At 35.2% G+C, this 25,716-nt stretch overlaps 2 protein-coding genes across 2 annotated transcripts in view; both read right to left on the reverse strand.

Annotated features, from left to right (window-relative positions):
* Positions 1–8,152: 8,152 nt before the first annotated feature.
* The window catches only part of LOC120414050 (frizzled-like), a 46,317-nt gene continuing 28,753 nt past the window's right edge, over positions 8,153–25,716 (reverse strand). The window contains exons 2-5 of the mRNA XM_039575069.2: positions 25,158–25,277; positions 20,078–20,272; positions 19,614–19,839; positions 8,153–12,486 (exon numbers count right to left, since the gene is read on the reverse strand). Coding sequence (XP_039431003.1) covers positions 11,948–12,486; positions 19,614–19,839; positions 20,078–20,272; positions 25,158–25,277 — 1,080 coding nt within the window. The 3' untranslated portion in view covers positions 8,153–11,947. The remainder of the gene's footprint in view (positions 12,487–19,613; positions 19,840–20,077; positions 20,273–25,157; positions 25,278–25,716) is intronic.
* Positions 23,458–25,149, reverse strand: LOC120414051 (speckle-type POZ protein-like). Its single transcript, XM_039575070.2, has one exon. The coding sequence runs from the start codon at positions 24,801–24,803 to the stop codon at positions 23,691–23,693; it is 1,113 nt and encodes a 370-aa protein (XP_039431004.1). The 5' UTR covers positions 24,804–25,149; the 3' UTR covers positions 23,458–23,690.

Consider the following 25,716-nt stretch of genomic DNA (forward strand, 5'->3'; position numbering starts at 1 on the left):
GGGAAAAAGATACAACTTTTTTTTTATTTAGCTGGTTGAATGTGTTGTAAATCATGTAGATTTATAGTTACGTATAAATTTCCTATCTTGACAAATTGGTCAGTTTGAGGGTTACTTTAAAATAATTTTTAGGCCACAGATTGGAAAAAAGATATGAAACTTAAGGAAACAAATATTTTTAGGGAGCATTCTTTTATTACGTAACGCAAAATTTTGGAAAATAATTGAGTATTAGACATTACACATTATTTTCTGTGTATCAAATCAGCAAAAAAAAAATGGTGATATATTGAAGGCTACGCAAAATGGCGTACTTAACAAGATAACACGATCATATCTTACTGGCAACAGTTTGGAAACCACTGCCCCAAGAGAGTGTACTGATTGCATGTTCAAACCCAAAGTACACGAAGCTCTCTATACCCGACACTTCAATTAGTGCCTTGAACCAAGAACCACAGGTTGAGTGCGTGTGCAACAGGTTCTCAAAAAGTGTCGCCCAAGTCCCTAGTTCAAGTCGCTCTTTCTCTTTACACCGAGGTTGGATTAGCGTCTGGATTTAATTATTGCCATAAATTATCCAACTTTATGGGCACCGTACACCGCACCGGACAATTATTAGATGTACCCATTTGTGTGGCGAATAATTGCGAGTCGGGTTGCGGGCAAACTGGATTATGTTGCACTGCACTGGATGGAAATCGACTGCAAATTGGAAAGTTTACGACCGGGCGGGATGTTTTAAGCTGATGGGATGATCCGTTGCGGCGGCGGTTTGGCGTTACGCGCGATGGGAGGTATTCGAAGGAGCTCCGGTATCACTTGTGATGAACTAAAACAGGGGGATCAGGTTTGAAATGAGTTGTAAGCGTCGTTTTATGCCTTAACTTATGACGGGTTTAGCAAATATGAGCAGATCATGTTTTGAAGAATATTGGATAAATGTGACATTGTATTTATCAAGTTGTTCATTTGTGGGTTAATTTGTCAGTCATGGTTCATATCTTTAAAAATAATTAAAATTAATAACCCCAAAAATTCAATTAACTCCACACCGCTGATTTTCCTTTGAAACCGGTTCTTCAAACTCCCCGAAATAAAATAATGATTTATTCTCGATAATGAGCTCGGCTGCATTTATTTAAATTCATTTCCACAAACCGTAGATAAATGAAGCCCGGAAAACAAAAACCTTCGCCGCCGATCATGGCAGGGAAGAGCGGACAAACACAAACACACACCGGGAGCAAACAATCAATTAGTGTTTCAACCTGCTGCTGCACTGTTATATTTCCATGAATGGGTTTGGGGCGGATTCTCAATGGCGGCCACCAAAATACTGCAGATAAAATTCGAACACGGCCCAAACAGCAGCGCGGTGAATGATAATAATTATATTTTAACGATTTTTTATCCTCAGGGGAAAACCATTTGTGCCAATAGAAAATAAATTTAAATTATTACTTTTTTTTTTTCTTTTGGGAAGATGCAACAGAAGTGTAATGCCTTGGATCATACCAAATATTTTTCAATTTTTGATCAATTACAAACAATATATTTTTTTTTAATTTAAAAAGATTCCAATATGAAGAATTCAAACAGGAATAAGTTTCATTAATAACCTTCCTGACCCAATGACAGAGGAGGTTTTTTATCCAATATCTATTCAACAATCCAGTAATCTTGTACTACGCACTTGCAATGAAAACGATCAGTGCAAATTTCATCCCACCAACCTCTTCGATAACGTGGTTACGGTTATGCACTCACGTCATGTTTCGCCGGGAGATAAATCTTGAGGAGTCTGTGACCGTTCGTGCCGAAAACAGTCGGAGACGACGTCCGTGCGCCTTTGGTATTCAAATTTTCCCTGCCCAATTGTCGATTGCCATCACCGGGCCTGAAGAGAGCCCCGAGCAAATTTATTGACCACAAAGAGTAAGCCCGTCACGTGAGGAAACGAAATTGGCAAAATTCAACGACCGTGCGGAGGTGGAGAGAACTGCATTCAAAAAAAAAAAGTTGAGGCAAAAAATCGAAACACGAAAATAAACTTATTTCGACCAATCGTATGGAAAGCAGGCTTCCAAAAAATCCGGAAAGAATGCACGCGCAGAATAAAACATGCATCTCTGCATCCCTTGTGCGGTGGCCACAATCCGTGCCGAGGGCATCAAGATAATCAGAGTCACGTAAGTCAGGCGGACACAAATTTCGAGCGAAAACCACCTTCGGGGCCGGGAATCTTTGAAACGAAAGATGCTCGGTAACTTCATTGGAAGATTGTTTTAGTTTCATTGAGTTTTATTGAATTGATTTTTTGGGAACAAATTGTGTCAAAATTTTATGTGATTTATGTGTGATATTTTGAAATAGTTTTGAGTTCAACAAAAATAACAAATGATAAAACAATGAATCTGTTTAGCTGAAGAAGAGAAGCAAAATATATGAGGCGTCATCCATAAAGTACGTCACGCTTCAAGGGGGAGGGGGGGATGTCGCAAGCGTGACAAAGTGTGACAAGGGGGTCCGTGAGACCGTGACGTCACGCTAGACTATTTCCTGAATACTGAAAATTCAGTCAAAGAATATATCTAAAAATAGTTTTTGTGATAAAATTTACTTATAAATCAAACACGACACAAGGCTTTAAGACACAGAGTTTTCGATGATAGATTTGATATGCTTAAATCATTAAATTAATAAAAACTATTGATGGTGATTTCTATCACTACAACATTCAACAAAATAAAAATAAAAATCTAAACACAACCTGTAAAAAACTAAAAACTTTCTCGATTGAACTCCGAATTTATAAACAATCCTATTTATAAATCATGTAATAATTATTCAAAAAAATTAATATGGAGGGGGGGGGGGAGGAGTCAACAGAATGTGACGTACTTTTTGAAGGGGGGTTGGAGCCAGCGTGACAAAGTGTGACATAGGGGGGAGAGTGGGTTGATTTTGGCCGATTTTAGCGTGACATACTTTATGGATGACGCCCTGATACGTAATGCAGCATTGTGTAGTGCAGTTCTAAATAAAAAGTGATGAAAAGTGATTTTAAAAAAATTGGATCAAAGATTTGATTGGTGCAATCCATTGTTTGATTGAGAAAAGTTTCCACTGGGTGTAGCGCAAATGGGCATATTTTTATTCAAAATTTGATCTCGTCAAAGTTTTTCCAATTTTGGTGAGGGTTTTCAAATACGTTCAAGCTTGATAAAAATAGTGAAGTTCGATGATCCGAAGTACGACTATTCGAAGATTTGTATGGGATAATCGGATAATCGAATCACGAAAAAATATGTTTTTTTTTTGTTTTTTTTTTATTTGTCTTATTTTAAACATCAAATTCAACGACCCCATTTTAGTCAAATTTGAATTAATTGATTCAATATCAAATGATAAAATAATAAATTTTCAATGTTTCGTCACCGCCATATTGGCCATTTTAAAATAACTTTAGCGTACACCCAAAGGAAAAATATATCTTAACATCTGCAACAGAGGATTTGCTGCAGAAAATGTCATATTTTATAACATTTTTTGCAGCAAGCCCGTAGATTATATTTGCCCGCGTGTAAATATTTCAGCGATTTGCAGTTCTCACCAACACATATAAAGCTGGCCCGTCCCCGAGCAACAATCCAAAGAGAAGAATATGTTGGTGCTCTTTCACTGACATTTCAACAAGCGTCCATGGCGCGGTGGTAGCGTGTCGGATCAATAACCAAAATGTTGGTGGTTCAATCCTCGTTCTGTTAAGGGTTTTTTTTTTGTAAAATACAACCAAAAAGCTGTCGGTATTGTCGATAATTGTCGGTAATGTCATACCTCTATATCGCAAAAAAATGCATGAGGACAGTTTTCATGCAGATTCTGATATACTTCCATGCCGCTATGCATCAAAATCATGCGAACGCCGTTTGGGTGTAGTTTGAGGATCATACCAAAGATTATTCACTTCTCTCTGGTCAAAATTACTTAAGAATTTGACAACGAAAAAAATATTTTTCTAGTGATTCGATTATTCAAAGTGAAATTTTGCTAAGGATTTGGGATAATCGAGTGTAATAAGAAATGTATTATTTGCATGAATAAAATCACATAAAAAAACAACAAAAAAAAACAAAATCCCAAATAATACATCAAAATAACAATGATAATACTACCGTGTATCACTGAGATGTCATGGAAAAATGGTATTTATTTCGAACGAAAATTTGTTCTTATTCTAAATTAAAAATTTACAACGACAGCATGAAAAATTTCTCAAATATTTTGTTTGGTTAGCGTCATAATTAAAACCATAAAAAATGAAAATTATCTATTTCTTTTCAGAGCCTAACATAAAAAAAAAAAAACAAAATATAACTAACATAACATAACTTCGGCTAAAATGAATGATTTCATGTCAAATAAAACTGAATTAACCTTATTTTTGAGTTTTTTTTATTAGGCTGGTACAAATATTTTTAAAAGTTTTTGTCACACCCCCCTTCAAAATTGGCCCGAAAAATCAGGGGGCAAAAAAAATATTTTTACAATAAACTTCAAAATTTCAATGAAAATTCAAGTGCAACCAGCTGAAATCAAATTAAAATACATTCTCCTGCGTTTAAAATCATTTTTAGCATGTTTGGGTTTATTAAAAAATCTTAAGGTTTTTTGAAAATTTTCGATGCAAAATCTTTTTTTTCGATACAATTTTTGATTTTGTCAGATCTTAGATTTTTTGAAAACTAATGATTGCAAAACAACTGATCTAGTGTAAAATGCATTTTAAAACACTTTTTTTCATTTAAATGTGAAGACTATGGCTTGTTATTTAAATTTTTATTTTTTTATTTATTTCCCCCCCCCCCCTTGACCTCGGCCAGGGCCGAGGGACAAAAACTTTTTTAAATATTTGCATCGGCCTTATAGGTGATTCTCCACAAAAACCAGAAAAAGATATTTTTTTATGTAATAAAAACTAAATTCAATATTTCGCCCTTTTGAAGTTTTCAAATTTTCAAAATATTTTTTTTCGAGCGATCACGTTATTTCACGATTGATTGATTTCTCGATAATGAAAATCGGATAATGAAATTCGTACCATTACTTAGATATCAAAATTTGAAAATTGAGTGCCATTGGGGACACGGAAAACGTTAATTATATTTATCGTTTTTATTTGAGGAAATGTTTCTTAGGAACAAAAATATCAAAGCTGCCAAACATGTATGGAGACTAGAATGGACAAACCAATGATGTAAAATGGATTGTTTGTTCGGATGGAAGCCCCCTGAAAAGTTTAATCGAATGAAAGAATTCCAAAAAATAAAATGTCGAAAAATCTAAAAATAAAAGTTTAAATTTCATTCAGTTCATTATGCCATTGGAAATATTTTCTAAAATTTTTGTCCCTTGATTCTGGCCGTAGAATCAGCATTTCAATGAATACGCAGATATGTTGTTAAAGGCAGTAATTTTTTGTTAATCATAAGTTTTCAATAACTCATTGTATTTTTTGGCGAAAAAAAAAAGAACTTTCCACAGTACTGTACATCGAAATTTCACAATTTTTTAAACTTGTTTAACCATCATAATCATTTAAAATTGTTTTCAGTTGATTGAATGTATAATTCCAATAAAGTTTTGAAGATTAAAATACGGGTTTTTGATGCGATTATGAAAATTTTTATCTTGAAAAACAATTTTCTGGTCGATTTAGTGTCTTCGGCAAAGTTGCCGGTTATGATAAGAACTTTTCAAAAAAAAAACGTAGAAAACAATCTGTTTAACTTTTATCATCAAAAGTTGAATTCTAAATATTAGATTTTTTTTTATTTTAGAAATTTTTGATATGTTTAAGGGACATCTTTTAAGCCATAGTGCATGATTATGCAAAAACTAGTTCTGGAGGGTAGGTTGCCAGGTCGCCAGATAAATTTGGGAATGCCAGATTTTCCAAGTGCCTGCCAGAAAATAAGATTTTCGATTATCTATGTCAGATTTTCACAGATTTCGACAGATTTGTTAATATCTGGAGGTTTATTTTTTTGAAAAAAATGTTTTTATTTTTTTCAAAATGTCGAGAAAACGGTTTTTTTCTGCGAAAAAGTCCTTCCGCCTTTTTTGGGAGACATTGAATACCTCGAAAACTCTTGGGTTGATTTTCAAGCTCGAAAAAACGTATGAGAAATTTACTATTTTTTTATTAAAAATAATTTCTATAATACAAAGAAAAATCGATTGGCGAAAATTGGGAGAACTAAGCTAATTTTCATTTTATTCAAGTTTTGCTGAAGATATAGGAACAAAACAATTAATTTTTAAACATATAAGTATAGCATATCAGCATCAGCCATTCCCCACGAAGGTTCTCTGGTCCGAACAATTTTCGTCGATTTTTGCAACTTTTTTCACTAAAATTGTCCGAGAAATCCGATAAAAATATTTTCTTTGGTCCAGACACCATAAAAACGAAATTTTAAAGTTTCATACGTCCTTTTAAAGTGTTAGGTTGAATTGTTTGGTCTTCGAACAATTTTTCCTGGAAAGGCTAACTAATCAGCTTTCATTTTCATCCAAGACAGCTAAAATCGGTTGAAATGGCGGGAGTTTCGATTTTGAAAATGTGGTTTTTACGAAAATCGACAAAAATGGCAATTTTTCGGACTACCCTCACACGGCGTATGTCACCCTTTATGGCCAAACAAAAAAGAATAAGGATTTTGTTATTTTCAAACCTGATCCGAATACTTTTTTATAAGCACTTAAGTGTTATTGAGGCCGAATCTCAGATATTTTGATAAAAACGTTGTTGGATGAACCAGTAAAAAACTTTTCCAACGCGTCCAAAATATTGAAGATCCGACAACTCTATCAAAAGTTATGATTACTGAAGTGTTAATGACACAATTCTTGGCGGTGGATCTTAAATATGTTGATGAAAATGATGACCAGATGGATGCGACTCATCGTTGGAGGTGCAATCAGACCTTTTCAATAAGTACAAAAGGTTGAAATATGACAAACCTATCAAAGGTAGACACCAATCTGGTGGATTAAGTAACGACGATATGTATATTTATTTATTTAACTGTAGAATCGAAATATGGACAAAAAACAATATCGACTAAAACTTTTAAATTCATTTTGTTGAATCAATACATCTTTTCTCGATTTTTAAACATTTTTTGTTAATGAAAGTTCTTCTTTTAAATTGATTTACCGTAAAGCTTCACAAACTGTCAAATTTTATTTTTGAGCTGTTCTGTATTTGTGATATTGTGATGATAGTTTGAATTCTTCAAGTTCATAAAATTGGTTAAAAAGAATTAAAATATTTCAAATACCAATCAAACATAGAAGATATTTAAAAATTCATATTGAAATCATCTCATTGCCAAATTTCTAGTTGTTACAACGTTAAAAAAAACAAAACAACTGATCCAGCTCCATTTTTCAAAACTGTTCCCCCTTCCCAATGAAACCTTTACGCAAAATCGAACACCAACCATGTTTTGTTCCGAGGAGGTAAAAAAGAAACCAACCTGTGCAGAATAAGAAAACTGAAGCGAAAAAAAAACAGCAAACTAGTTTTTCCGGCCGCCGACCGATCGAAACCCATTGAAACTGCGCCCGCCGCCAAAGCCAAAGAGCTGATAATCGCTGATTCTCCGGAAGAAAACATAAACCTAGGTTAGGATGGTGGTTGAGTTGAAGAGGAGAGCTGCTGCCTCCAGCATCATTATCATTACGGTTGAGCATAGGTTGAAGAAACGGAATTCACCTAGCAGTGATAATCGAACAATGTTGTTATTAGTAATTAGGAGGTTGTTGATAAAATATTTTCTTTCGATTTTACATGTTGAAGATCGTGAATTTTCAAACAAATTCTAAAACGTTTCCTCCAACAACAAAAGCAAATAACTAAAACACGTTATCGATATCGGCTATATGCAGTGAGGCAAGTTCTTACCTGCTTGTTGTTTGTTGCTCCAACTGTTGTTTACATTTTACCGTTTGCGGCCGCAAACATATTTGAAAACAATGGGCAACCTGGACGCGTCATGTGATCTGACCCGCTCTTCAATGCCTACTAACCAGTTTAGGAAGAAACGGGAAGTGATGAACAATTAAGTGAACCAGTTCTTAGGTCATTTAAAAATGTTTATTTATTTCTTGTGGGTTTGTTCTGATTTTTTTTCCTTCTCTCTCTCGATTAAGTCCAACGATGTATAATTTCGCAATGTTTTTTTTTCTTCTCTGGTGCTCTAATCAACTAGTTTTGCGGTAAAATCTTAGCCGAGGGGTCATATAAAAAGAACTTTTAATTACAGATACACTTTATACAATCACGTTTCAACTTATTTAAGAGAAAAATCGCGCTTCTAAAGATTAATCTTCTCTCTTCACTTTTTCCCGTCGCAGTCTATTATTATATGACACAGTTCAATTGCCTTAACTAAGTGGGAGAAAGCTTACCTACGGTAAAATAAACCTATTCTAAAATTTGTGAAACAACAACTTATTTGTGAACTGATGACTAAGAGTGTTGGTCCTTAAAATTCTAGCTTACGCAAATTAAGTGTGAGTATATGGTACAGAAAACTTAAAAGGTTTGTGGTTTGTGTGCTAGTAAAAACTCAACAGAAAATTGCTGAACTCTAACGCGCTTGTAACGCACACATATATTTGGCAACGTTTATTCAAGTGTATGGGATGGATTGAGGAGTGGAGTTGGTGATTTACAACAATTTGAAGGAAAAATTATTTTTATCTGATGACTTTTTGAATATTGAAATATGATGATCATGGAACAAAAATGCAAAATGTTTTTTTTTATTATAATTTTAATGATGATTTCAAAAAAATAAACATTTTTTCTAGAAAATGTGTATAATTTTACATCAGAATATGTGTGATAATACACAGTAAAAAAATGTGTTAATTTGTATGGTGTTATTTCGTAAGGTTGAATATTACCTCTTTTATGATGTAATTTTACCCAAATTTAGACTGAAAAAGTGAAAAGTTGTTAAATTACACATTTTCAGAGGTAAAATTACACATTTTTTCTGACATAAAAAATGTACCCCTTCCCAGATGTAATATTAGGGGAACTATACCCTTTCTCAGCCTATTTCTATTATCGGCCTATCAACACTTTGATCATGAATTACAGCTTTCAAAAAGTGTTTTTAACTGTTCCAAAGTAATAAATAGCTCAAACAAAAGTGAGCAAGCAACTCTCCATTGTTGATACATCTGAAAATGTTGATTTAATAGCGGAAAACGGCAAAAGTGATGAGAATTGGTCAAACAACTTAGAATGATTCAATTGGGCATATTTCCTCTACCATGACAAATTCTTACTGTGTATCTCTGATTATGTTTGAAGTTCAATAAGTTTAATAAATTAAATTAGTGTCATGCTACATTTACATCAATGTAATGTAACATGAAAATTGTTTTTTTGTATAAATACTTATATTGTTTTGGTTTGACACAAAAAAGTTCACGTTTTCAGATGTTTTATATCCATGATTTTTATTACCTTTTACTCACAGTGGTAAATTTACACGTTTTCAAAGGTAAAATTACACAATTTTTTGACATAAAATATGTTATAATTTTCAGAGTCAATGTGATCATTTTTTTATCTTTTTAATATAAGTTCTACAGTTGTTACTTTCTGAAGAAAAATAACGCAATGTTTCAGGAACAAAAAAACAATTTTCATGTGTTACATTACAATGATGTAAATGTAACATAACACTAATTTAATTTATTAAACTTATTGAACTTCAACCATGATCAGAGATACACAGTAAGAATAGGTCATGGTAGAGGAAATATGCCCAATTGAATCATTTTAAGTCGTTCGACCAATTCTCATCACTTTTGCCGTTTTCCGCTATTAAATCAACATTTTCAGATGTATCAACAATATATAAATTGTGCTGTGAACAAAAACATTTTCTTCATAAAACCTAGAAAGAAGTGATTTTGATGCATCCAAATTTGAACAGCCATATAGAACTTTATTTTCTGTGTACATCTTTGTTTTAAAACCTTCAAAGTTTATTTGATTTTTAATTTATGGTGTTACCCATTTTAGATGGATTTATACTTGTTGATTACCAATTTTACATGTTGAGCTCAACATGAAAGTATTTTTAAAATGACAAAAAAAACCATATCAATTTGACATTTAAAAATGAGCGTGTCGACAGATTTTTTCCAGAAAACAAGTTCATTCAAATTTTGTAAAAGTAAGGTAATGTGTAAATAAACATCTTTCAATATGTAATTTTACATATTCCACATAAATTGAAGTTAAATTACATCGAAAAAGCGTTAATACCCAGCTTTTCCAAATGTATCGTCAGCTTTACAAATTTGAAAATTTACCACTTTTTTCGGAGTTATTTCACATTTTGAACATAAATAAAGATAAAATGTCATCTTAAAAGTAATACATTTTTTTAACTTTTTGCTGTAAAAAGCGATTAAAAATTAAACACTACAATTGTTAGAAACAACCGTCTGAATTATTGACAATCAATTGCACATTTTTTCAAAACAGAATGATCAAAGTGTAATTATTAGTTATAGAAGCTGTACACAGCAAAAAAAAAAACATAGTAATATTACATCTGGAAAATGGAACATCTTTTATGTCAAAAAAAAAATGTAAAATTTTACCTCTGAAAATGTGTAATTTTGCTTCTTTTTGATGAAACGTCACTTTTTCAGTCTAAATTGAGGTAAAATTACATCATTATAGAAGTTATATTCAACATTTCAAAATTAAATCTTCCAAACTTACACATTTTACTGTGTAACCTTGCATGGTGTGACATCTTTTTATTTTTGCTTTAGCTCAATTCATATGGAAATGTTGAATTACATATAATAATTGTAAAATTACATATTTTGAGGAAATATTACCATTTTTATCGGACACAAAATCTGTCCATATTCTAAGATGGAAACTTCTTAGAATTTATTACTCAATGCAGACATAAGACTTTTGCAAATATCATTCAACATTTATGTCGTACCCCAAATTAGTGTGGTCTAAAACAGGGTGATGGCACTGAAAGTTGAACTAAAATCAACTGATAACAATTTTATAAGTCGCGTTTATTATCCTAGTTAGCATTTTTTAGTTCAAAAAAGTTTTTTTTGGGTAAATTTAAATTTTGATAATGTGTAAAAAAGTAATAAAAAAAAACGATGAATATTGCACCAATTCCTCATGAAAATTACACATTCTTTAATTTCACATCAAGAACTTGTACATTTTGCATAACTTTTTGATAAATTTATTTTTTTTACACATTATTTCAGGTTAAATAACATTAAAAGGGAATATTCAACCATAAAGTTTTGAACCTTAAAATTAAATTTACAGGACCAGTTGAAAAAAGAAATCATCTAAAAACAGGTAATTGTTTTTTTCGTTGTCAAAAATGTGAAAATTTAGATTTTTTTTTAGAAAAACCCAATTTGCATCAACCTAGAGTCAGTCTAAAACATGCAATAATGTTGTTTTTTTTTCAACTTAAAAATCACCACTCTACTGCTCTGATCCACCCCACAGCGTGGTTATTTGAATAAAACTACTGTTTTCGAAACTTACGTTATTTTATAGGACAGTCTCTACTTAGTATCAACGATTTTCTACAATATCGACAAATTTCACGATTCAGATTCCTATCGAATCATTTTCAAACGTTTTTGATTATTCGCTTCTACGAGTTAACGTTTACCTTTCGCGTAATTTCCTTAAAGCTGAGATTCGCCACCGCCCGTCCACGAAGTCTACAAAAAGGCGTTCGAAAAGTGGACTAAAACTCGCACTAAAAAGTTAGGGTTAGAAATCTATACGGTTCCTTGGTGGTTGTGGTGGTGGTGCTGGAGTGACTTTCTTTCTTTCCCTCGTCTAAACGTACGCCCCCCGACTCCGGCTGTCCTTGCCCTGCAGTCGTTCCGCAAACTGCTTCCAGCTGACCACGGTCTTCCCGGACCAAAGCCACACACTCGAGGTGACCCCGACCAGCATCGAGCACACGTACTTGGCCATGTAGATGTGAAAGATGGGCCGGTCCTCCTCCGGCACCATCTGGGCGTTATACTTGGTGGCCGGGCAGGGAATCGAAAAGATCCGACACATCTGCCGGTTCCACTGGATCATCCAGTCGTCAAAGTTGTAGTACTCGTAGAACAGGCAGCCCAGATAGCCGAGCGCCGGTAGGATAAACAGGCCGCTGAAGAAGCCGATCCGGAGCATGAGCCGCTCGAGCTTGTCGGTGCGCGTTCCGTCGTGCTTCATGACGGTCCGGATGCGGAACAGGGACACGAACCCGGCCAGCAGGAAAATGGCCCCCAGCGAGAGGTACACGCACAACGGGATCAGCAGGAACATGCCGAGCGAGCGGCTGTCCAGCTGGCCGACGAAGCAAACGCCGGACAGGACGTCACCTGGGGGGGAGGGAGGAAGAGAAAAAAATACATGACGATTATTAGTAATCTTCTAGAAACATGATTGATCTGTAGTTTTTAAATCGAGTTTTATATATTAGTGATAAAGTGACTAAAAATTGCAATTTCTTTACGAACCAGTTATATTTATGATTAAAATTATAACAGTACAATAATTGTTCGGTATCTGGGCTGCTTTTTAACTGGGCGCTCGATAACTGGGCCGTAGCCCAGTTAAAAAGACAAACGTCAAAAAACCAAAACAAACTGAAATGACCTGAGGGATTTATGGATGCAAAAATCATGTTCAATAAGGGTAATTCTCCGCCAACTCACACTGCAGATGCCCCGACCCCTCTTCAATTTGCGTGAAACTTTGTCTTAAGAGGTAACTTTTGTCCCTGAACGCGAATCCAAGGTCCGTTTTTTGATATCTCGTGACAGAGGGGCAGTACGACCCCTCCCATTTTTGAACACGCGGAAAAAGAGGTGTTTTTCAATAATGTGCAGCCTGAAACGGTGCGCAGTGGGATATATGATTGTTTTGTATGACTATTTATAATAGAAGAAAGCGTATCAGTTCACAATTGGATAAATCAGATACTTTTTCCAAAAATCCGGATCCGGTCCGTGCAGTGCGGTTTTTCACCGGATTATTGTTCCTGGTGTAAAAACGAAGCTTTTGGTGTATAGAAATCGATGGTTTGCGCGAAATCATGTTGCGGTAATTTTTTGGGCCCTTTTTTCCCACTGTGCGGTGATGGGATAGAAATTTGGTGTCAAAGGGACTTATAAGTAAAATTAAACGCCCGATTTGATGGCGTACTCAGAATTCCGAAAAAAACGTATTTTTCATCGAAAAAAATACTAAAAAGTCTGCCATTTTCCATTACTCGACTGTAAAACAATTTGGAACATGTCATTTTAAGGAAATTTAATGTACTTTTCGAATCTTCATTGACTCAGAAGGGTTATTTAGAACAAAATTTTGCATTTTAAAATTTCATGTTTTTTTCTAACTTTGCAGGGTTGATTTAAGAGTGTAACAATGTTCAACAAAGTTGTAGAGCAGACAGTTACAAAAAATTTTGATATATATATATAAACATAAAGGGTTTGCTTATAAACATCACGAGTTATCAGGATTGTATGAAAAGAAGTTTTGAAAAGTTACATTTTGCGTTTCTCTTTGTTTCGTCGTCCGTGTCTGTCGCGGGTGACCATAAACGGGCATGAAAACTAAGATTAACTTTTTTTTAGCATATTGAGATGTTATACTTCACAAAACTGAATAAATTTCAATAGGGTCTTACTAGACCCCAAAACGGACCGAATGAGACTAATCCGGTCAAAATCGGTTCAACCAGTTCTGAGATAATCGCGTGGAAAAAAGTATGACCCCCTGCTCCATAAGCGGCAAACTTTTTTTTTGGGTTATTTCAAGCATCTGTGTAAATTTTGAGAGAAATTGGTTGAGATTGACCCATTGATACTAGAGCCTATAGGTGGTGAAACAAATGTTTTTCATTCAAAAATTACATTTTCAAATCGCTGATAACTTTTCAGGGTCGAGTTTTACAGCTGAGCAGTTCTCAAGGATTTCGGTCATTCGATTTTTTTTTGTATTTTTTAATCCAACTGAAACTTTTTTGATGCCTTCGGTATGCCCAAAGAAGCCATTTTGCATCATTAGTTTGTCCATATAATTTTCCATATAAATTTGGCAGCTGTCCATACAAAAATGATGTATGAAAATTCAAAAATCTGTATCTTTTGAAGGAATTTTTTGATCGATTTGGTATCTTGGGCAAAGTTGTAGGTATGGATATGGACTACACTGAACAAAAAGATACACGGTAAAAAAAATTTGGTGATTTTTTTATTTAACTTTTTATTACTAAAACTTGATTTGCAAAAAAACACTATTTTTAATTTTTTTATTTTATGATATGTTTTAGAGGACATAAAATGCCAACTTTTCAGAAATTTCCAGGTTGTGCAAAAAATCATTGACCGAGTTATGAATTTTTTTATCAATACTGATTTAAAAAAAATCGAAATTTTGGTTGCAAGGGCGTAATATTGAATGTTTGGCCCTTTTGAAATGTAAGTCTTTATTTGAAAAATTTGAAAATATTGTTTTCGAAATGATCGGAAAATTTCACAAATGTTTCATATTTTAGCATTGAATTTCGGACCATTTGTTGCTGAGATATCAACATTGAAAAATGGTGGGCTGTTAGGATGAGACTTAGAAAACATCAATTTTCCTGTTTTCAAACTTTTGCATTGCAATATCTCAGCAACTAAAGGTCGTATCAACAAAGCTCGAAGAAGCAAAATATAGAGAATTTTTTCAGCTCTTCAAAAATATTTTTTTCAAAAGTGGGCAAACATGTGCACTAATTTAAAAAAATGAAAAACTTCGACTATTTTCAAAAAAGTCACCTAAATATGGATTTAAGTTGAAAACGGTGCACTTCACCAAAAATTCACTAAGGTACTTTTTGATTGCACATTTGATTTTACATCGAAAAATGAAGTTGACAAATTTTTGCGACCAAAATTTCGATTTTTTGAAAAAATTAGTATTGATTAAAAAAGTCATAACTTGGTCAATGATTTTTTGCACAACCTGGACATTTCTGAAAAGTTGGCATTTTATGTCCTCTAAAACATATCAAAAAATAAAAAAAATAAAAATAGTGTTTTTTGCAAATCAAGTTTAAGTGACAAAAAATTAAATTAAAAATCACCTAACTTTTTTACCGTGTATCATTTTTGTTCAGTGTAGTCCATATCCATACCTACAACTTTGTCGAAGACACCAAATCGATCAAAAAATTCCTTCAAAAGATACAGATTTTTGAATTTACACATATAAATTTTGTATGGACAGCTGCCAAAGTTGTAGATTATCAAATTTCCAATAAGAATTTCATTTTTGAGAATATTTAGATGGAACTACTTCCGCACCCTTCAGCAAAAACGGTAAGAACAAATGTTGGTCATATTTGACCCAGAGTCCTTAAATAACTCAAAGAATAATAATCAGCTTGTGGAGCGAGGTTTTCAAAAAAGCCCCATATTCTGGGCACCCAAATGCACACACACACAAACACTGCAGTGCTTTCAGTGGTTGATTGAATTTCTCATAGGTGGCAGCACTCAAATGTATAGCGTCTTTACTAATTACGCGTCAGCCAGAACTTTAGTATTGTGTGGTTGCAAGGCTTTTACGAAGAAGATTAAGTAACAAAAGGTGGTTGATGCCTTCCTAACAATCATATGGTATTTTAGGTTGCATTTACAAAATTGTCTTTACCAGAACATCAATTTTCTATTTCCTTTTTCCAACTCCTCAAATTTTGGGGACGATTGGTTTTGTAATGGATTTTCTTCTATTCAAGAAAATCACTTTACACCCTGACATATAAAGTCTTCAGATTACCCATCCAACGACGGTTCAAATGATTGATCCGGACATCATTTCCCTCGAAATACCTGAGATCTGGCTTCAAAAAAGTGTATAATCAACATTTAAGTGGGCATAACTTTTAATAGGGTTATTGATTGATAGGGTTCAGTCAGTCCGGAGATAATTGAGTGCATTTTTCGGTGCACAGACTTACAGACATACACACGCACAGAAATTTGCACAGAATTTGATTCCGATTCGATATGAATACTTGAAGGTGGGTCTAGGAGGCCGAATTATGAAGTTCAATTTACGAATGGTTACGCAGTAAGGTGAGGATGGCACTAACATTTTTTTTTAAATTGGTTACTAAGCAAACATATTCTAAAGATTATTATAAATATTAATTCATGAAATTAATTTTTTATTATAGCTTGACTTAGGTAACTTGCAATTCAAGCTCAAACATGAATTTGTCATTAAAAAGGAACATCAAATCAAACAACAACTGGTTTAAAGCTCTAAAAGGTTTTCTTAACACTCTCGTTGGCGTCACCGTCGATCGTTTATCAAAGGCTCTTCAAAAATCCGTCTCAAAGGGATTGGATTCGGTCAATATTTTTTTTCCATCGCTTCCATGGATAAAAACCTCGTCCATTTTATGACCGCATTATTCATAAATGACTCTTGGACCGGTAATGCATTAGCACTACTCACAGACGCAGGAAGTTATGGCCGAATCCCTGAAGCAACCAAAACAGAGTGATAAATCTCGTAATAATCGTGAAAAGTCCTACCTTGGGACTCGTAAGCTTGATGGGCCACCTTTTCACACTTTTTATTAGTTCATTACCATCCTTCCGGGGGCCCCTTTTGCGGCATGTCCTGCGTTTTCTGGTTCAGGTATATGGTTGAGATAACTCCATTTTCGAGTAATTCGCTTCGCATTGTTCGGCGCTTCTTTCATCCCCAAGCTCCTTTGCCGCTTTACAATGGACTCTGTGAGCTGAACTCTGTGCATAATTGATCAACAGTCCGGAAACTGCGTCGAAATTAAGGGCAGATGAATAAGGTGGAACCAGTTTTTCAAAAAGGGAAGTATTCATCAAAACATCTGGAACAAGGAACAAATTGTACGCTATTATGATGTTATTTCTGTTCAGTTCAGAATATAAGAACCACTCTTTCAACATGAATGAATTAATGCTTTTTGAAAAATAATACCCTCAGCAAAATACATACTTCACAAAAACGATTTAATAGCTGATACCGGTTCGACTAACCACCGGGCATCCCTCGCGTCCCTCGCTAATTAGCATGTAAATTGCGATATCTGCCACTGCGCTGAACCTGGTCGTCGTTGGGGCAACAATGTTATCGAATCACCTGCATGGTCCCCGACCGAGCAGCTATCCCGCGTATGTAATTGATACAAATGACCTCGTGGTCACCACAGTCACTCTGGGCTCTCTGGTCGGATTCCATTCCCCGTAAAAGGAACCCGTGATGACAGCTCGGTCACATCCCCTCAGTTTTATCAAGTTCTGTGCCACAGCGATTAATCTTATCAGACAGAACCGGTTGCTAGTGGGACTTGGAAGAATCGTGCCAGAAATTTTGTTTTATTTTTCATCCAAATCTCAAAACATTCAATTTTCAACGGTAAATATTTCTTGATTAATATTTTAATAATTTTTATTATTTTTAATAGCAACAATCGTTCTACATCGCATTTTCTGCGATTTCAAATTGACAATTTCTTATTTTTATTTGCTCAACATTTTTTTGATGTACTCTTCATAACAGCTACATACAAATTCTCCATCAAACTATCGATCTCCAACTTGAGCATGAGCATGAGCATGAGCATGAGAGACCACCCATGGTTGTCCTTCTCCGTTGCTGAACAGGACCGTAATATCCTATCAAAACAACCGACCATACGCTTGAACGATCTAATGGTGTTTCCCTTATCAACAGCATGTATGAATGCGCTGAAAAGATAAAACATCAAGATCAATAAAACTAGATCTGGAGCAAATAGGTAACAGTCGTTGGCCACCAACGGCGCCCGCCATGTCAGTTTGTAGATCTCGGGGGATTGGGACGGGAATGTTAGTTTGCACAGGTTGCTACAAAGGGTGGGTTCTATACGATATCCACACCCCCACGTGTGCCGGAAAACTACTTCTACTTGGGATTTTGTTAGTGGGTAAGGGTAATGGCCAGGATTCAACATAGAGGATGATGATGCGACCCAATAATCAATAAATTTTGTTTAATGGTGTGATGTATTATGCATTCTCAAGGCAAACAGTCGGAGTATGCGGATGAGACTATTCCCGGTTATTTGGTGTTGAGTTTAGCATAAATGATTCAATCTTAGACAGCCGGCTGTGGAAAGATAAAACCAACTAAAATGCGAAAACGCGAAACCGCCCGGACCGAAAAACACACACAATCGGGGGGAAAACAAAGACGGAAACGGCAACGAAAATCCGGCGTGTTGCCCGCGACGCACAACATTCAAATTCTCCAAAGCAACTGTCAACATCGCGGAATCGTCCGGGTCGAAATACACACACAATCGGGGGGAAAACAAAGACGGAAACGGCAACGAAAATCCGGCGTGTTGCCCGCGACGCACAACGTTCAAATTCTCCAAAGCAACTGTCAACATCGCGGAATCGTCCGGGTCGAAATACACACACAATCGGGGGGAAAACAAAGACGGAAACGGCAACGAAAATCCGGCGTGTTGCCCGCGACGCACAACGTTCAAATTCTCCAAAGCAACTGTCAAAATCGCGGAATCGTCCGGGTCGAAATACACACACAATCGGGGGGAAAACAAAGACGGAAACGGCAACGAAAATCCGGCGTGTTGCCCGCGACGCACAACGTTCAAATTCTCCAAAGCAACTGTCAACATCGCGGAATCGTCCGGGTCGAAATACACACACAATCGGGGGGAAAACAAAGACGGAAACGGCAACGAAAATCCGGCATGTTACCCGCGACGCACAACGTTCAAATTCTCCAAAGCAACTGTCAACATCGCGAAATCGTCCGGGTCGAAATACACACACAATCGGGGGGGGAAACAAAGACGGAAACGGCAACGAAAATCCGGCGTGTTGCCCGCGACGCACAACTTTCAAATTCTCCAAAGCAACTCACTATCGATCTCCAACTTTGCGTGATAAACTCTAATAAAGTTCACCCTCAGGATTTCCTTCCCAACAGTCCGTATTCCACCCCGGCAGACACATTTTGTTTCACAGGTGTCATACAAGAGCTTAGACTTCATTACCATACATAATTCAACACTACATGCCGGCGAGACCGAAGCACTCACCGTTCTGTTGCGTGTAGTAAAGTCCATCATAAATTGCTTTTTGCCCTTCGCAACCTTGGCAACTTGGCATTGATGGGTTTTACTAGCACGGAGAAAAAAGAGTTCTCAAAATCGTGAACAAGCGTTCATGAAATTCGGAACCACGAACAATGTGTTCAAATTTCATGGTACGTTTTTCAAAATCGTACCATGGAATTTGAACACTTTGTTCGTGGTTCCGAATTTCATGAACGCTTGTTCACGATTTTGGGAACTCTTTTTTCTCCGTGAGGGTAGGATATAATTCTTTAACATTTTTAAATTTTGTAAATTTATGCAAAAATACAATAATCCTCGCAATCCAGAACTTACCTTCAACTTTCCCCAGCGCCAGCACGAAAATCGTCTGCACGGCCGGGATGGCCCACGCCACCAGGTGGAACAGATGGGACCGGTTCTCGATGGCTTCGTGGCCCCACTTGAGGCCGGCGGCCAGGAACCAAGCGAGGGCCAGACAGGCCCACCACCCAAAGGCGGCCATACTGCAAAAGTACAGCGCCATGAAGAGCACCGTGCAGGAAGTGGACTGCCGGTGACCCTGTGTGGAAAGAGAGAGAGAGAGGGAGAGATGAAAAGAAACATTAAAAAAGTGAGTAAATATTGGCATTAGAGTGGGGGGAAGAGTAAACAAATGGGGAGAACATTAGTGACTGATGTGAGGTATAATATTTGCTTGTCAGGTTAGTAAAGAAACTGAGTGAAGTCTGAAATATTTTAGTTTAACATTTTTGACTAAATATTCTTAGTAAAAAAATCAAGCCCCACTCAAAACCTACCTGCGTAATCGTCGATAGCATCTGCATCCGCCCGATCTTGATCTGGGGCTGAAAAGCTTCCCTACAGGCCACGGAATCGCCCGCGCCCAGCCCGGCCACGTACGCACAGCCCACGATCAGGTAGCAGATCGCCAGAAACACGATCGGCCGTTCCGGGTACCTGAACCGGGACGAATCGATCAGGAAGGTGAGCACCTAGAAGAAAGAAAAAAGAAGAAAATTTAAATAAAGTTGGCCAGTTTATTGCTCGGGGTGACATTCGCCACAAGGGATCCCATCAATCGCCGCGAAACGTTTAAATTCGATCATAAATTTCACATCTTGATTCGTGAGACTCGTGAGCTTTCATTTACCCCGCTAAATGGTCCAGCGCGACGATGCAAATTGGTACAAAGTTAAGGGCAGATCTGCGAGGCGGGATCTGCACCGTACAAATAAGGTTTGCCCAAGAAGTGCACCGGGCGATTCTGTTGAAAGGCTGGTCCTTGGTCGTAAATTTGCAGAACCGCCACTCCACACCAGCCTTAATGAACTGCTATATTCATGAGCGGATATTCTGGGACATGCCCTGAAGAACGCGAAGAAATGGTTTCGAGGAACGGTACGAAAGCAAACGAGCAAACTGCTGCTCCAGTTTCACCACAAACCGTTCTCTTGGGGGAGAGCTCCTGGATCAGAGCAACGCTGAAATCTTCTACAGGTTCTCCAACCTCAACGAAGAAGCCGTACCGTGGTCATCAGCTTGTGGTGGCCAAGTCTTCTTCAACCAGCCTGACCAAGAGACTCAAACGTGGTCGCTCACCAACGGTCATTTGAACTTCCGTTCCACCTTTGCGTGGATCATCGTAGACTCTGACGATTGGTTTAATTCGTGTGTCGATTAGACAACGACTTGTTGGCCACCACTTCACGAACCGTACACGGAAAGGTTTAAAATTAATAATTGTTTAAATTATGATTATAACCAAATAAAATATAAAGGTTAAAAATTGAAGAACACGTACAAAATAAAACCCATGAACATGAATCATAAATTTCAGTTTCTTCGTTTCGGTTTTCAAGTTTTTCATGTTTTTCACGTATTTTATGTTTTCCTTTTTTCATGTTTTCCGTGTTTTACGTGTTTGTAATTTTTTTTCTTTTTTTTTCATGTTTTTCGTGTTACGAAAAACTTGCAAAACTTGAAAAACATGAGAAAAAAATGAAAAACATGAAAAACATGAAACATTTGAAAAATTTAAATACTTGAAAAACTTGGAAAACTTGAAAAACTTGAAAAACTTGAAAAACTTGAAGAACTTGAAAAACTTGAAAAACTTGAAAAACTTAAAAAACTTGAAAAACTTGAAAAACTTGAAAAACTTGAAAAACTTGAAAAACTTGAAAAACTTGAAAAACTTGAAAAACTTGAAAAACTTGAAAAACTTGAAAAACTTGAAAAACTTGAAAAACTTGAAAAACTTGAAAAACTTGAAAAACTTGAAAAACTTGAAAAACTTGAAAAACTTGAAAAACTTGAAAAACTTGAAAAACTTGAAAAACTTGAAAAACTTGAAAAACTTGAAAAACTTGAAAAACTTGAAAAACTTGAAAAACTTGAAAAACTTGAAAAACTTGAAAAACTTGAAAAACTTGAAAAACTTGAAAAACTTGAAAAACTTTAAAAACTTGAAAAACTTGAAAAACTTTAAAAACTTTAAAAACTTTAAAAACTTTAAAAACTTTAAAAACTTTAAAAACTTTAAAAACTTTAAAAACTTTAAAAACTTTAAAAACTTTAAAAACTTTAAAAACTTTAAAAACTTTAAAAACTTTAAAAACTTTAAAAACTTTAAAAACTTTAAAAACTTTAAAAACTTTAAAAACTTTAAAAACTTTAAAAACTTTAAAAACTTTAAAAACTTTAAAAACTTTAAAAACTTTAAAAACTTTAAAAACTTTAAAAACTTTAAAAACTTTAAAAACTTTAAAAACTTTAAAAACTTTAAAAACTTTAAAAACTTTAAAAACTTTAAAAACTTTAAAAACTTTAAAAACTTTAAAAACTTTAAAAACTTTAAAAACTTTAAAAACTTTAAAAACTTTAAAAACTTTAAAAACTTTAAAAACTTTAAAAACTTTAAAAACTTTAAAAACTTTAAAAACTTTAAAAACTTTAAAAACTTTAAAAACTTTAAAAACTTTAAAAACTTTAAAAACTTTAAAAACTTTAAAAACTTTAAAAACTTTAAAAACTTTCAAAACTTTAAAAACTTTAAAAACTTTAAAAACTTTAAAAACTTTAAAAACTTTAAAAACTTTAAAAACTTTAAAAACTTAAAAAACTTTAAAAACTTTAAAAACTTTAAAAACTTTAAAAACTTTAAAAACTTTAAAAACTTTAAAAACTTTAAAAACTTTAAAAACTTTAAAAACTTTAAAAACTTTAAAAACTTTAAAAACTTTAAAAACTTTCAAAACTTTCAAAACTTTCAAAACTTTCAAAACTTTCAAAACTTTCAAAACTTTCAAAACTTTCAAAACTTTCAAAACTTTAAAAACTTTAAAAACTTTAAAAACTTTAAAAACTTTAAAAACTTTAAAAACTTTAAAAACTTTAAAAACTTTAAAAACTTTAAAAACTTTAAAAACTTTAAAAACTTTAAAAACTTTAAAAACTTTAAAAACTTTAAAAACTTTAAAAACTTTAAAAACTTTAAAAACTTTAAAAACTTTAAAAACTTTAAAAACTTTAAAAACTTTAAAAACTTTAAAAACTTTAAAAACTTTAAAAACTTTAAAAACTTTTTCAAGTTTTTCAAGTTTTTCAAGTTTTTCAAGTTTTTCAAGTTTTTCAAGTTTTTCAAGTTTTTCAAGTTTTTCAAGTTTTTCAAGTTTTTCAAGTTTTTCAAGTTTTTCAAGTTTTTCAAGTTTTTCAAGTTTTTCAAGTTTTTCAAGTTTTTCAAGTTTTTCAAGTTTTTCAAGTTTTTCAAGTTTTTCAAGTTTTTCAAGTTTTTCAAGTTTTTCAAGTTTTTCAAGTTTTTCAAGTTTTTCAAGTTTTTCAAGTTTTTCAAGTTTTTCAAGTTTTTCAAGTTTTTCAAGTTTTTCAAGTTTTTCAAGTTTTTCAAGTTTTTCAAGTTTTTCAAGTTTTTCAAGTTTTTCAAGTTTTTCAAGTTTTTCAAGTTTTTCAGTTTTTTTTAAAAGTTTTTCATGTTCTTAATTTTTTTTCATGTTTTTCATGTTTTTGTGTTTATCGTGTTTTTTATATTTGGCATGATTTTTTATATTTTTCATTTTTTTTTTTCAAAACTTTCAAGATTTTCATGTGTTTTCTTATTTTTGATTTTTTTTAAACTTCTTTTCAGTGTATATCAACCATGAGAAATGACGATATGCTCAGAGAGCTGGTTAGCACGAGCTTCAGCACATATTCAGGTAAGTTTCAGCTTTTCAGGCGGAGGTAGCAGACGGAAACACTGTTCCGGGAGCCGGTTTTGGCGTTTTGAAATCGATCGCGATCGTTGTAATTTGATCATTTTGGCAGATTTGGAATAAGTGGCGAATATGAAAGATAACGAATTCTAAATTTAAAAATCTATTTTTATTTTAACAATATCTACAATTCTATCAAAATCTAAGAACTTTTAGTCACTTTGAAAGTTCTTAGCAAAGCCCTTCCAAACCTCCACACAACCGACGAACGTTTCTTCCCTTTCGCAGAAGAATCCGCCATAATTTTGAACGCTTCCTCCTCCAGATGTGGATGTGTCGCGACCATCTCCTGCCAACCGATCGTCCCCGTAACTCCAATCGCGTCCCGACTTCGAAGAAACTGCAACACGCGCGCCTTCATATCCCGATCGCAGTGCAAATCAGCCAACTTCAACGCGTCCCCAGCGGTTTCGATGGACAGCTTCTTCAGAATCATTTTCCGACAGTGGCTCCTCAACGCGGTGATATCGTACTTGTCAGCTGCCGCGTACAACCGATCGGCCATGGTGTCCAGGTCGTTGACCTGGTCGGTGTAAATAAACCGGAGGAGCTCCTTGAACACTGCTGGATCTACATCGGGGATGTTGACGGTGCTGTCTATCGTTTCTTGCATTGAATGACTGAACATGGCGGCGAAAACGGGACTTCGTGCTGCCAGGATGCACTTGTGAGCTGGGAAGTCCTGACCTCGGATCATGAACGTCACATCGCTGAGCTTTTCGTCGTCCAGCAAGTTGAACAAATCTGTTTTGAGACTGTCCGAAACGGTGGTCGTGTTGTACGTGATCGACAATTCATTTTCGATTTTGACCTTTGCTCGAATATCACAGGTTATGATCAGTTTATCGAAAACCCGAACTCTCTTCATCAACCTCTTCCGTTCTATGAACCCATCCCACCCGAATCCACATCGCTCGTGTGTGAACAAGTGCTTCGTAGATCTTGACCCAATCAACTTGCTTTCGCCATCCAGCAAAGAAAGTTTAAAATCGACCTGCACCTTCTTGGAGGCAGATTTGGTCAACCAGAGCATCAACGCCGAATGCGGCCGACTGGACAGGGACTGGGGTCGGAAGTACAGCTGCCACTCGAGTTCTTCGCCGTCGTTCGAGCTGAAGGTGGCCGATTCTGGAACTTCGCCGGACAGGGCGCACCAATCGCTGAAGTCGTTGATGCACCACGAGTACGAGTAGTTGATGGTTTTGACGGATGTGACGCATTCTGCGTTGATGGATTCTTGATTTGTGGGGGACATTTTTGGATGAAATGTTAACGCAGAAGCGATTGTTATGAACTTCTGAGAGTCTGATTCTTCTGTTGGTTTTATATTAATAGATTGGTAATACAATTCATTATAAAGGTACCTCTAGTTTTGTTTCCAGTTCTAATTAGAAATATTTTGAGGTAGAAGAAACAATCTCCAATACTTTTGTGCTACTTTTAATATTGCTTAAAATGTGTTATTTAGATTTTTTATCATCAGTCTTTTAAATTAAAAGCAAGTTCTATAACCCATATGTTCCAAATAAATTTCCCAAACGTGACGACCCTCATTTTCTGGAACCCCACATGTCAGGTTAGAGGTCCAACTCCGGCCGAAGTCACTTACCGTGAACAGACAGCTTGCCACGCAGACGGCTGCCCACGAGCCGACCCAGTACTTTAGGACGGTCCGCTCGTTCTCCGAAAAGAACATCGAGTTGCACGGTGCTCCGCAGTCTTTGGTGACCTGGAATAAGGAAGAGAGGGAAGCAGGTGAAAAAAGTTAGTTTTGATGCAAAGAAGGGTGGATATTTTAATTATGTTTTTTTGGGAGCAGCTGTTTTAAGGTCAGTCAAGTTAAACACCTTCGAAAATTGTGATGAACATATTTCAATTCAATCTAAAGAAAAAAAAAATCAAAATTCTTTACAGTGTATATTTTTTTAATTTATTAAAAAGGACCAACCAACAATATTATTAAGGACCACCTCTGACTGCGCAGAGACTGTTGCCATTTCGGCAAAAATCCAATTTCACGCTGACGGGAATCCAGCTTGTCCATCAATACTTTCTCAATAAAAGTCATAATCGAACCATCCCATCTGTGTTCACAAACTGGCAGCCAGTGGCAAACAGGTTCACGCAGCTTAAAAGTCACGTGAGCAGTCGCAATTAATTAGGGCCAC

The sequence above is a fragment of the Culex pipiens genome, chromosome 2 (genome assembly GCF_016801865.2).
Source record: "Culex pipiens pallens isolate TS chromosome 2, TS_CPP_V2, whole genome shotgun sequence".
In the NCBI taxonomy this organism is placed as follows: domain Eukaryota; kingdom Metazoa; phylum Arthropoda; class Insecta; order Diptera; family Culicidae; genus Culex; species Culex pipiens.

Bases quoted from the DNA above. Each gene is read 5' to 3' on its own strand.
- LOC120414051 (XM_039575070.2), bottom strand. From the start codon at position 24,803: ATGTCCCCCACAAATCAAGAATCCATCAACGCAGAATGCGTCACATCC.